This window comes from Pempheris klunzingeri, chromosome 22, assembly GCF_042242105.1.
Source record: "Pempheris klunzingeri isolate RE-2024b chromosome 22, fPemKlu1.hap1, whole genome shotgun sequence".
Classification (NCBI taxonomy): Eukaryota; Metazoa; Chordata; class Actinopteri; order Acropomatiformes; family Pempheridae; genus Pempheris; species Pempheris klunzingeri.
The window spans coordinates 14,015,961-14,029,714 of record NC_092033.1 but is presented as its reverse complement, the minus strand read 5'-3'; the positions used below and the strand labels follow the sequence as shown (position 1 = coordinate 14,029,714).

The 13,754-nt window shown below is 43.5% G+C and overlaps 1 protein-coding gene across 3 annotated transcripts in view; it reads left to right on the top strand.

Moving 5' to 3' along the window:
• The window catches only part of usp6nl (USP6 N-terminal like), a 75,062-nt gene that overhangs the window by 44,350 nt on the left and 16,958 nt on the right, over nt 1-13,754 (top strand). For 2 of the 3 annotated variants that reach the window (XM_070853736.1, XM_070853735.1), the window contains 2 exons: nt 7,643-7,716; nt 12,163-12,242. In XM_070853736.1, coding sequence (XP_070709837.1) covers nt 7,643-7,716; nt 12,163-12,242 — 154 coding nt within the window. Of the gene's footprint in view, nt 1-899; nt 1,108-7,642; nt 7,717-12,162; nt 12,243-13,754 lie in introns of those variants that run through there. The other variant, XM_070853734.1, reaches the window with a different exon arrangement.

Genomic DNA, 13,754 nt, shown 5'->3' with positions numbered 1-13,754 from the left:
ACGAGATCCCAGAAGAGATGAGACCTTCAGTCAGTAGTGACTCTGGGTCACTTTTGAACGTAGCAAAGCACAAATGGAGATGTGGATTAAGTGGACGTCCAGAGAATGGAGATGACGTCTGAAAGCAGTCAACTCCCGCCATCCTTCTACTCGCCGTGACCCCGGAGCTTCAGAAGTGATAACAGCACTTTAGTCGCATCCGCCGACTCTCCCCTGGCAAACACAGATATTTCCTGTACCGATGGAGCACGGAGATAGAGCCGAGATGACAAGAGAGCTCCTTTTTTTTTTTTTTTTCCTGCGCCTGTTGCTCATGTCAGCCTCCCCGACCCCACCCTCCCTCTGATATGCCACATCACAAGACCCTTCATGGTACATCACGTCCATTTCATAATGAACTTTTAATGGGTTCTGTTTATCATGGAACTGTCATCATCTGCCCCCCTTCGGTTTCCCAACTTCCACTCTTATGGGCTGTACTTGAAACAAGTATCACAAAGAAGTTTTTATGGACAGTTGGGAAATGGCTTGATTGCTAAATTCGTTGCATAAATAATCACATTGCTGTGGCGTGATGAGCTCAGTGAATGCTCTTCCTGCAGTCTTTATTCTGAGGTTTTAGAAGTCTGTGCTTTTGCTTTTTTGGATGAAGCTGAAAAGACAGAACTTTAACCCATCTGATCAGTCACACTGACATTTTGAAAAGTTTCCCTGAAAGTCTCGGCTGCAGACAGCCATCCCCTCTGTCCTTTTCTCTCTGCCTCTCTCTGATGTGCTGAATAGAGCTTGTTGTTGTGTTGTTGTGTTTGGGTGGGGAATGCTGCGAGTGGGACTGACTCGTTCCTGAAGTCAGACTTCTGTCCGTCTGTCTCTCCGCGTCGCAGCTTCACCAACAAGTCGCGGCATTGTGAACTCTGTGATCTCACTTCTCCTTGCCTCTCGCTCACATTTCCTCTCCGTCCCTCGGCTTGTGGCAGTGGGTAGTGACAGCGATGGGATGAGGTAGTTCAGGTCCTCTCTTGGTGTGTTGGATCCCAGCTGAACTGTGACCGATGCGGACTAAGACTCTGACTCGCCTGGAGGATCCACTGGATGGCTTGAAAAGAGGTAACAGATTCTATCCAGTTGGGAAGTTGGACATTTCTGTTGCTTTAGTTTGACGATGCAGGCGACAGAGTCTGATTGAGTACATGTGTACTCAATACTACAGTGAGGGTTTTTTAGGTTTACTGGTTTATAACATTTGATTTAAATGGGCTTATTTAGTGTAAAAATCATGTTGGTTGTGGTTTGTGTTGCTGGTTTTAATGCAGCTGGTGGTGAGAAAAATGATACGTAGTTTCCAATAATGTGGCGTGTTTTCTTATTCTGTATGTTCTTGATCTCTTTAGGAAATGTAAAGCTTTTAAATATTGGTTAAAATTTCTATCAATATCTGTGTTGGCCCCTTCAAAGCCCCTACTGAGTTAAAGACATGCAGCTGTGTCATTGTGGTTTGTCGTTGTTTTTAGCTCCTAACATGCGTAACATAGATGTGAGGGAAATTAATGTAAGCACTTGTTGCTACACAGTGAACCATCTGCACAGTTATTGGACGGATTTCCAAGAAAATGTGGTTCAAACATTCGTATCGCTCAGAGGATGAATCCAGATCCTATTTATCTATCACCACAAACACTCCAAAGGCACCGAAATTATCAGTAATACTGTTTGAATGCAGGATTAAATGCTAACTTTAGCCACTGTGATAAGTGCACGCTTGTTAACATGCTTATATTAACATGCAATTAACATGCAACTGGTAAGAAGTGAGTGTGCTGATGTGTGGCTCCGGTCAACTGCAGACACAAATACCAAATGATGTCACCCACTTTGCAGCATGAGACATGTGCAGACACCCGACAGTAAACTATTAAGTGCTAAAGCATTGCTTCCAATTATAATGCCCTAATATTAGAGGGCTAATATTACTTGCTAACATAAGCATGCAGGTAATGACATGCTGTGAAATGGCGGCTGACTTCTGGCCTCTGCTCTGGTGCCATCCTCCGGACAGACTTCACTTTCTTTGCTCCACAGGGGTGAAGATCATTGAATAGCAATGTTTTCTTGTTATTCTCCACCCATTCAATAATCTATTTTTAGCTGTGTAAATACCATCGCAGCTTCTGTAAGCCTTTTAGTCTTGCTACCATCTAAATGAAATATGTATCAAGTAGGCTTTACTTTGTCTGTAAAGCACACGCCGCACCGGGGTGGTGGGGGGCCTTGGTCGGTTGCCGTGTGGCGTCACGTCATGCTCATGTGGTTGAAGTCAGGTTGAGTGGGAGAGGCAGATGATTGTTTTGGAAGCACAGTAATAACACATAATTGTGTACTGTAAAGTGTCTGCAGCTGTATCATCAGTTTGTTTTTAAGTGGCTGACATCACTTTTGGTATCTGTGTGTGTGTGTGGATGGAGGGTTTCATCACCGTGTCAACATCTCAGTCACTCCTGATTAAGAAATGATTGCATATGGATGATTTTTCCATATTAAGTAGTGTTTTTTTTTTTTTGCATCTCAAGAATCAGACACTAAAGATCTCTGAATGAGAGTGTGAGCTTTAGGGATGGCTTCTGCTGAATAAAGCAGCGGAACTAGCGAAGCGTTCCTCTCCAGTCAACCCCTCCGCCACCGTTATTATTGTCTTCATTCCTCTTCCTGAGCAGATATCATCTACAGGAGGGAGAGAGATGCACAAAAACACAAATGACGACCCCTTAACATAAAGAACAAAAGGGGGCTCATTACAGCAGCCGAAAGAGGGCTTCAAGAGAGCAGAGGAAACGGCAAAGGCTTTGATTATGCTTGTCATGTTGTTCATTGTCAGGGCTAGTTGTTAACGCCAGTGATAAAGAGGAACAAACACACAAATACAGCTCACAACGCTTCCTGTCACATGGTCGCCAGCACAATTAGATTTTACTGTGAAATGTCTCATCTGGAGTCTGCAGCCACACATTTCCTCCTAAATCTTGTTTGTATGTATACGTGCGTATGGATATGTGTATCTCAGCTTGTGTGTGGTTCCTCTTTGCACCCACAGTGTGAACACTACTGAGCTGTTTGAGATCCAACAACAAGGCGTCTCGCAAAAACCAAGAAAATGAATCCTTTGCCGTCTCCCCGAGGCTTTGAAATAGCTGCCATGAAATCAAGAGCCTTGTAATCAGAGAAATGCAACGTATGGTCATGAGTAATTATTTTCTTGGTTTATAAAAAGCCAGATAACGGTGAAAAATACCACATCACAACAGTTGATGTCTTCAAATTGCTTGTTTTGTCTGCCCAGCTAGAAAAAAAAAAGATTTTAGCTTATTTAAGACTTTGCACTGGTTTCAGCATTATACCAAAATCTGGCAAACATTTGAACACATTTATATAATTATTTCTGGCAATGCAGAGAAGCCCACCGGCTCACCACCCACGCTGGTACAATTCTGCCACGAGGGATAGCAGCACCTGAACGCAGCATTAAGTGGGTTTTTGAGTCTGTAAAATCCAGCCACGCCACAGGGGAATACACCCTCAAGTCAGACATCTGCTCCCACTATGATATAGTTTAAAACGTTAATGATAATATTCAATAATAATAGAAGTATTTCAATATGTTTCTGTTATCATTAACCATAATTTCCACTCTGTCCTCCACACACCTGTCTTTTCATGTCTCTAAAATTCTTCCGGTAACGCAGCTCTGAATGTGCAATAACAGGTTTTCACCTTGCCGTCGATAATAATTGGGACGAGTTAAAACACGACATTTGAATAAAACATGAGGTGCAGTGTGAGAGGAGCATCCACATGACCTGGTTAGCGGTAAACCCTGCTGGGGAAGTTGCACCTAACTTCCTGAATTCTTGGCGCGACGTGTTTCAGAGGAAACACTTGTGATTCTTCTAGCACTCAGTAGTGTGCTGACAGTAAAGTCCCACGTGACCCGAATGCAGCATGAAGAGGAGCGGTGAACGGGAGTGAAGGGCAGTGCGGGGGACAGGGCAGCGTCCAGCTGGCCAGGCGGCTGACAGGCGGGGACATTTTAATCACAACAGGACAGGGACAGTTAGCGGGAGCTGACGTCGGCGTCGCCGCTGGGGACTGACTGGCAGCTCAGAGCCCGGGAGGTGGAAGGTCAGCTCAGTGGGGGGGGGTGGGGGTTTCTATACTGGTAATGACGGATGAAAACAGAGAAAGGTTGTCATTTAAAGGCCCCATATCTTTTTCAAGTTCATACATGTATTTGAAGGTCTTACCAGAACAGCTTTATGTGGTTTAATGTTCATAAAAACAGTATTTTTCCCATAGCTGACACGGCTGCTGCTGCTGCTGCTCTCAGCCTCTGTCTGATCGCTCTGTTTCAGAGGAAAAGAACAATCTGCTGCTTTGCTCTCGCCTTCAACAACTTCATGTCACTGCGAGTTGGCGTTAGTGAGGAAAAAACAATGGCGGGCAGCAAGGTGGACTGAAGAGGCAGACCAGGGACACCTGTTTAACTGTTAGATGGTGTGACTTGTAATTGTAGTTTTGTGGCTTAATCCAAGTTTATTTTAAGGAATTAGTAATGAATTGGAAAATGACATTTCTAATTCTATGATGGGTGAACATGAGTGCTAAATAGAGTGAGTCTACAGAGGGAGGTCACACGTTCAACAGATCCCTGCACTTGATGTCGGAAGAGGGGCCAAATCTTTAACAGCATGTTTATGGTCCTGATGGACTTTTCTTAAAGGTTTCTTGAGGGTCTCGAGACACACCGGGGGTGCATTTATGTTGAACATGTCCACTTTAGAAGCAACAAACAACTGCGTTTGGGAATTAAAACGTAACTTTTTTCAATTCCTTGATTTGAGGAAAATTGTTCTGATGAATCCTCTTTACATTGACTGGGAAAAATAAACCCTCTAACTAAGATTAACCTCTTGTGTTCAGTGCAGAGAAGTCCTCCCTGGGAGCACATTAAGTTAAATGTATTCAGAGCCACTAAAAGAAAACATCCTGTAAACTGTCATAAGGGGTCTTCTCCGGTTGGCCAGAAACCATAAACCTCCCGGACCCTGAGCCAGTCCATCGAGAGCTCCTCAGCCACAAATAAAAACATATACCCGCACACACAATCTCTGTCACGGATGCCAATGTGATCCTTGATGCATGAAAAGGGGTCTAATTGCATTTAGCTTAAGTCAGGCCACTGTGGAATACTAATATGGCTGTAAGGGTTCAGAGTTAAGGCTAAGCTTCAGTGCAAAGAAAAGACCGAATCCCATTTCCTGCCCAATTCCTCTCCCTCTCACTATGGGAACCACAGGGCCTCCTGGGGTGGAATTCCCAGCAGAAAAAGGCTTTACTGTATTTGTTTATTTGCCCCTGAGAGTTTGCCTCGTTGTGTGTGGAACCTCCACCCTCACCCCCCCCCTGCCTGCCTACTCCCCAGCATCTTCTCCCGCTGCGTGTGCTCTCGGCAGCCCACAGCGACTTGCCTTTCACTGACACACACCATCCTGTCATAAAAATGCCAGCCAGCTCAATAAGGAGCGTGTTTGTCCGGAGCGTTTTGGAATTCCAGTAAAGCCGCTCCTCCAGTCGAACCCCAGAGACCCAGAGAGGAAGTTGGAGAATGGCTGGAGTCAAATACTTCCTGTAAAGGCCTGTCAAAAAGAGAGAGATTATCACTGTTACACAACTGCTGCGATTCGGGCAACGTTGGTTTTTCAAGGCCAGAGCCAGTAGTTTGATATTTAAACTGTTTGTAGTCGATAGTGTCTTTAGCAGAGTAGCACTAGAAAGCATCTTTATATTCATGGACAAAGTGTGGGATGAATTTTAGTTGTAAACAAACAGATGCAGCAGTTTTAGGAGCTAAAAATGCAGAGATTAAATACACACGTTGTGTTATCTCAATCATCCTCTCTTAGGTTTACTAAGTTAGGACATATGGTGAAAGATCCATGTCTGCAAAGGCCGTTCCACCACGTAGTGTCTCGCTCTGCCAGCCGACTGCTTCTCCTCTCAGTGCCTGTAGTTATGATTCATTATACGCCTCCACCACTATGCACCGCACAATATACTCAACATAAACACAACATGACCCCACTTAATAGAGTGTGTGCCAGCTTTGTTAACACACATCCGATGTTTGGAGCCTCTCACGGTTGGCTCGATCAGGAAGTGTGTGTATGTGTGCTGTGACAGATCTTGGCCTATAATAAACAGAAACCCTCGTGGGAAACGCTGATTTACAATCCAGAGGCACGTAGAGCAGTGAAAGGTGTGCGTTCTCCGTGTGTGTACTTGTGTTGGCAGCGCGTGTGTGTGTGTTTGTGTGTAGCACCAACGATACGACAATACTCACGTAATGTGGTGTGTAGGCTCAGCAAACACAGAAAACCTTTCTGTGCCACTGTGACGTCTCTGTCACAGCAGCCGTCAGCTTAGAGGAGCTCCTGTCATCAGCCTGCTTCATGTAGACACACACACACACACACACACACACACACACACACACATTATTCTCCAAGACTGAGGTCAGGCCGACACGCTGGCCGTACTGCAGTGAAGTGTTCCTGCTGGCTTCACTACGCTTTCTTTGAGTGGTTTCAGAAGTGTGTGTATGTGTGTCTCTGTGTGTCTCTGTGTGTGTGTGTGTGTGTGTGTGTGTGTGTGTGTGTGTGTGTGTGTTCTCCACGTCAGCTCTTGGCTCTGGCACACTGAGGGAGAGTTGGAGTAACACAAAGCATGTCTGTGATGACACGATAATCTGATGTATGAGCAGCAAGAAGCAACAGCAATTCAACACCTCAGAAAACCTACAGGAAGCCTTTCGAAAGCACATTTGTTTTTTTTAACCAAGCTTCAACATTAAATACCTCAGAATAAGTTATTATTTTCTCACAGTTCAGTCATGTTAACATTAGCAGCGTGGCTTTACGGGAGGCAATGTTGGTCCAACACTTTGGTCCAGTGGCAAATAAATAAATCTTCTCACATCATAAAACCATAAAACTTGAATCCACTGCAGGATCCTCAAAAAGTAGTGATCCAGTCCGAAAGAATGAGATTTCAAAGTAATGCTAACATAGCATGCTAACATGTGAACTTTGAACTGTCGTTCACTCATTTCCTGTTACATTCACACATAATAAAGACTCATTAGTTTCTCTTTGAAGAGCAGCAGCAGAGATTCCAGACACTTACTGTATTATTTACACTACTTTAGACTAAATTACTATACATATGATGTATTGCACTAAATTAGTGTAAATACTTTGGGCGTTTTGCTTTCTATTTGATGACACTACTGTATATTGCACATGAACTTCAAACTTAAATTGCCAAAATAATGATGATATGATACTAATAAAAAACTTTTTTTTTGTTCAGGAGTTTGTCTATAGTTTAGTTTTTTGTACTGACTTTGTGTGGAAGCCTGAAAACGTTGCTAAAAGCACAAAGAGCATGGCCACTGTTTACTCATTGAGCTTGTTTGCACTGAAACTTGTCCACATTGATTCATTTGTCCTTCTTTCCTCTTCTCTCTCTCTCTCTCTCTCTCTCTCTCTCTCTCTCTCTCTCTCTGTCTGTCCCTCCTGTGTTTGCTCTCCAGCGTCTGATACCGAGCAGGATGCAGCGGTGAAACTTGACCAGGAGCGGGCTGAGATAGTCGCCAAATATGACAAGGTACGGTCACGACTCCGGCAGAGAGCATTTTGGTCGAGTTGTAACTGAAAACAATACTTTTTTTCTTGTGGTCAGCCGCTGCCAAATTCCAGTCACTCACTCATGCGGAGACTCTACCAAACATCATAACACTGTGGTCAAACCCCTCCATAAATCATTGCAGGCAGCCAGGGCCAGTGGAGAATCTGCTGCTCTGTATTTAACACATTGTCATACATTTAGCAAGGCTGCGGTTGCCACATTTTAGACAGAGTATCGCCAGCCGAAGCCCGTTGACAGCCAATGAAAATGAACGTGTGAATAATGCGTTTTAAAGCCACACTGTGGATTTGCTCAGTGGACTAACACTAACTGTGTGAGAAGGGCAGCAGAGGACAAAAACCTCTCCCACACAGAGGGAGGAAACGATGTGAATGATTACTCATTAAATTAAATAGCTGGGTTAATATGATGTCATGGGCACGGAGGAATTTTATTGGCTGTGGTCCAGAGGTCGTAGTTTACTTACTTCTTTCATACAATATCGTTTGCAATCAATAATATATTGATTCTGGATTAAATGTTAGCAGATGTGCAAAAAGGGAACAGCCACATTTATTCATATTTCATTCTTATTTTTCATAAAGGGGCATTCCACCAGTTTTAAACGTAAAAATTAGCTAAGTTGTAGGTCGGACTCCTTTTTATATGTACTGCTACTGTTCTCTGATAGCATTGCCAAACTAAAATCTTTTCAGTGTGTATATTTTGCAAAAACAAAAACTTGAGACAAAGAGAAGTGCATTATCACTGGGTAGATGGCTCATTACATGGGTTATCAATCAATCAATCTTTATTTATATAGCGCCAGTTCACAACAGCGTTATCTCAAGACGCTTTACATAGAGAGCAGGTCTAGACCAAACTTTAATTAGAGAGACCCAACGATTCAGGATTCAGGTTATCATTTGATCAGAGAGTGTGACAACAGTCAGGAGACAGAAAAATCTCTCCTCAGTGACCCAAATGTCATCCCAAAGTCTCCTGAGAGTTTTATGAATGATCCCCTAAAGTCTGTTTTTATTGAGTCTTGTCTTAAATGAGACAAAAGAAATGTTGAAATGTTACTTTGACTGTAAATCTGTAAACTTGAGCCGTGATTTTTTTTGCTCCCCTGCGATCTGTGCATTTCCATATTAACTCTTGTGGAGTCACACTGGATAATAACCCTCCGTAGTTTCTGTGCTGTGTGTGTGGATGTTTCCTGAGTGACACCTCTATTTCACAGCCCGGCGGTATCAGTCGGACCAGCCCACCACGCTCGGTTTGTAAATTAGTCTTTTTAATTTAGTCCAACAGGCTGCATAATCAAGCTGCCTCATTAACAGTGAAGAGACCATGGAGAGAGGAGATGATGGAGGCGTGTGGTGGGTGTGTGTGTGTGTGTGTGTGTGTGTGTGTGTGTGTGTGTGCTTTAATGTTTGGCGAGGCAAAATGAGGCGCAATCAGAGCTAAATCAGTGTCTGTGTCGCTGTCGGGGATGGGAGGAGTTTAATGGAGCTGGTTATCACACCGACCACACACAGTCGCCGCTCGTCGTTTAGCACCAGCCAGCGTCCATTCGGGGATATTAAAATGATTTCTCATCTTAGCAGAATGTGGCAAAATTAAAAGTTTGGTTTCCAAATGATTCATCCACTCAGGTAGCACTGCTGCCGGCTTGCTTCTCCTGGCACTGCTGCTGATAGTGTTGGAGGCCACCGATACAGATATTTGGAGCCAATATTCACAACATCCACGTTAGTTCACCACTTTGGTCCTGAAATATCTCAACAACTGTTGAAAGGATTTCCGTTTTTGTGCAGATATTCATGGTCCCCAGAGGAGGAGGATGTATTACAGAACGGTCTCCTCCAGCTTAGATTCCTCCTGTATGAATGAAAGGCACTACACAGGACAAAGAATTGGGAAATTCTGGCTTTAGGTCAAATATTTGAATTTGTCCAATATGTTACTAAAATGTTGGACATTGTAAACTTGACCTGCTCAACATGCATGTTAGCTTGCAGACTTTAGCAGTTAGCCTGAAGCACCGCTGTGCCTAAAGGCAGAGGCGCTAGCATGGCAATAGACTCTTGTTAATTTACATCTGCCTCATATTTTACATCCAAATATTGATGTTTTTTGTTGGAAGACACTCAAAAAGTTCAGAATAAATCAGTTTTGCTGTCACATAACAGGAGAACCTAAAATGTGCTCCGAAACATTCTGTAAATTCTCACATGTCCTGTTCTGCGTTTAATATCGGGGAGTTTTTCAGTTCACTTGCAGGGTTACCAACTTAGTGGATCCCCTTATGAGGTCACAAGATGAATCCACTGGGTCTGAAGGGGTTTACCCTACCCAAGTAGGAAGTGATCTCCACCAAACTTTTCTGAGACGCTGCTTTGTTTTTATCGAGGGTTCAAAGAAAAGAGACGTGTGGGAGCTGCAGATTGACTATTTTGAATCAATAAATAAACAGTAGAAATGCGCACAGTGGCACTAAAAGAAAGCACACACGACTGACTGGCACAGTCGATCACAGAGTTCTGGTGACACACAATCATATAAGCGCTGAGCAGTCAGAGTCAGGCTTCAATTTTCCACAGAAATTGATTTCAGGCACACAGAGAGAAATGATGAATGCGTCTGTGGTGATGACGTTGTGTTCTTAAGTCTTATTTGAGAGTGTGAGCACGTGGCGCTAGGTGGGATGAAGCACCGAGGTCCTTTGATCCTTCGGAGATGTGTGTGTTATTTATTTAACTGGAGTGTTTCTGCTGAGGGAGCGGTGAGGACAGAGGGAGGAGATGAATTCAGAAATATTTCACCTCTGAAACATCTGGTTCTCAAACTGACCCATGATCCCACTGTTACTGTGTGAGGGATGTTTTTAAGACATTATGGTTGTAGCCAGTGGAGACAGAAAGTAGGCAGCTTGTTGATGAAAAGTTTGCAGCTCTTGAAGATAGGATAGATAGTCCATGAGAGTTTGACTTTAAAATGGACTCACAGGCCAAAAAAGATAAAGTAGTTATCTTCTACATATAGTATATAGTTTGACTCTAGATCACAACTTCTTTTTATTCCTTTAAATCCTTATCATTGTTTGGTATTATTTGTTCAATAATCAGCACATAAACTGACTAAAGGAATAAATAAAGTGCAATAAAAATGTACTCAAGTCTTTAATCGCCAGTTGCTCAGCAGAATGACGCATAAATTGCTGTACAATTAAGTAGCACTTGGAGTCACAGTTGTGGCCGTAAATAAAAAAGACCAGAGGGAGGAAGAGACAGGCGGCAAAGATGCTAGCATGAGATTAAAGGGAGCGGTGCATGCCGGTGTTGTTAAAAGAGGTTAGTTAGTGTGGTCTGGCCCGCTGATTGGCCGCTTACCAGCGTGGTCAGCAGCTGGAGCAGCATCAGCAACTTGCACCACAATTTATGTCAAAAATTCACTGAGACACAACTCTGTAAATCTGAATCTGTGTGACCCTCGTAGGCAAGTGTCTGGATATCCTCTCACACATCACAGAGAAAAAAGACGCTTCTCTTAACACTAGTCCGTACATCTGCTAAGAAATCACAGAAAGAAGACACTTCAGAACTTACCTGAGAATCATCATGTTTTTAAGTTTTCTTCAGCATCAAAGTGATCCAGTGATAGTTGTCTGTGCATCCATGGGCACACTGCAAGCAGGAACTGCTAATAGCTAATTCAGCATACTTTTGGTGGTGCTAGTTTGCCAAAAATGTAAACAAGTACAACAGGGAGTGATAACAGCAAGAGGTGGAAATGAGAAAGAAAACTGAAGCACACATAATTGTACATTTTGGTGTGAGATATTTCTTGAACTCTTGTTCCAAGTTTTTGTCCCCTATTCTTTCATTGCCCTCTCTGACAAACTCTTTGATATTCTCCCCCTGCTCTTCTTCTACATAATCCTTCATCACACACGCACATCGTTGGTTTTCTATTTCATTGGTCCATGATGATGAATTAACTTGAACCATTTCTTTGGAGGCCTGCAGTCAGACGCCGACGCAGGTGGGCGTCTGGCTGTTCATTTCACACCTGTTAATCGCGGCCCTCGCACACAAACACACACTCACGCCGACACTCTTTCCCAAGGGCGATGGAGTCGCGGCTCCCCTCGTAATCTAGCAGCCAATCAAAACATGACTCTCTGCCCCCGGGGTACGTGGGCGGCATGTAATTTTGAGCCCAATCAGGACTCGCTGTTTATTTCAGTTTTTAACCAGAATCAGACAAACTGTAGGGATGCAATGATTTTCTTGATGTTTTTTTCTATTAAATGTCCAGAAATTCCCCTTTATGTGAGATGTACAGTATCCTAATGTGCACATGTGTTTTAGCTGTGTCTGTTATTCATACAGTTTCTGTATCTTTTTTTGATTTCAGGGAAAAGAGGCCACCGTGGAGCCCTGGGAGGACACAAACTTCCACCTGTACAAAGTCATCGACCGCTTCGGCTTTGTTCAGTAAGGACTCGCACAGTAAACATCAGCAACCTTTAATTATTCCTAATAACTAAATGAATAACCTCCAGTTTGAACAGTAGTACCACACTGAAGGGCAAAGGGAGAAAATGAGAGGCAGTGGAGGCGAGTGCTGCTGAGGCAAAAGTGTGTTTGTGGCTTTGGCCGGGCCGGTCAGGAGGCTGCGAGGCTCTTAAACAGCACTGTGCGCCAGTGTTTTATATATATAGGCTGGCACACACAGGCAGGAAGCAGCCTGGTTAGCCACAATCACAGGGCATCAGTGTTGGGATAGAGTGGTACGATGGGAGACCAGACCAGAGGTAGTGTAAGATGGGGGGAGAGATTGTAGGGTGGTGGAAGAAAAGAGCCTCTGGGTTATGTGATCGTTTAAGACAGGGACAGAAGTATCCTGAGGTGAAGGTCACTTACTGGGCAGAAGATGAAGAACACACGGCTCAGGAATGATGCTGTAGACTGGGCAGACTGGCAGCAGAGATGATCTCCATGTACGTCTAAGAAGCTGTGTGGACAGATAGAGCACAGCGAGAACAATTCAATTCAATTTATTTGTATAGCCCAATATCACAACAGAGTCTCATAGTGCTTTACAAAGTTCACTGAACAGACCCAAGGCTGGTCCCCCAAAAGCTGGGTTTGTTCATTTCCGTGTCAAAGCTCTTGTCATGCTCAGATGTGGAACAGAGAACCACTCTGGTCAGGTCCTGTAGAGTCCTCACGAACAGGACGTGATCCATTTCTTTCAAATCAACCAGGAAATGCATAGTTTGCATATTTGCAGTTAACGCATAATTCATAATAAAAACACTTTAAAGTCTGTTATTTTTTCATGACTTCCAAATGATTCCCTGTAATGGACTATATAATTTAGTTAAAAAAAATATGGGGAAAAAAGAGACTAAGTTGTAGACAACTGCTCCATTTAAACCCAAGTTAACATTCATCCAGCATTCATATATCATTGTAGACTTGGAGTTTTCTTGCAGTAATCATAAAATGTCCAAGATCTTAGACATGTTGGATCAATAGTTCAACTGACTTGCTGTGTATTATAGCCAAGAAGGAAGTGAGGAGGTTGGTCCTGCCTACATTAACCCTTTACTGGTTGTATTGTCAAGAACTGATCATTGTTATTGGGTGAGAAAAATATGATGTATATGACATCTCCTGCAGTACATTTAGGGAGCAGATGACTACTAACATGCAGCAGCTGTGACTGCCCCAGTTGCTGGTAGGATTCAATCGAAATGAAATCAGAACATTGAATCTATAAGGAGAAAAACTCTCCCCTGGTTGAGTAACTGGTGCCGGGATGCAGAGACGAAGATAAGCAGAGGCCAAAATGAGGAATGTCTAATCTGTTATTTCCTGTTTGTGTGACCGCTGACATGTTTGATGCTCCTGACAGGGAGAGTGAGACGAGCACTGGCCCACATATCAGATGTTCCATCACAAAGTGTTTTCTGGTTTTCTGGCAGGGATGACCAGGATTCT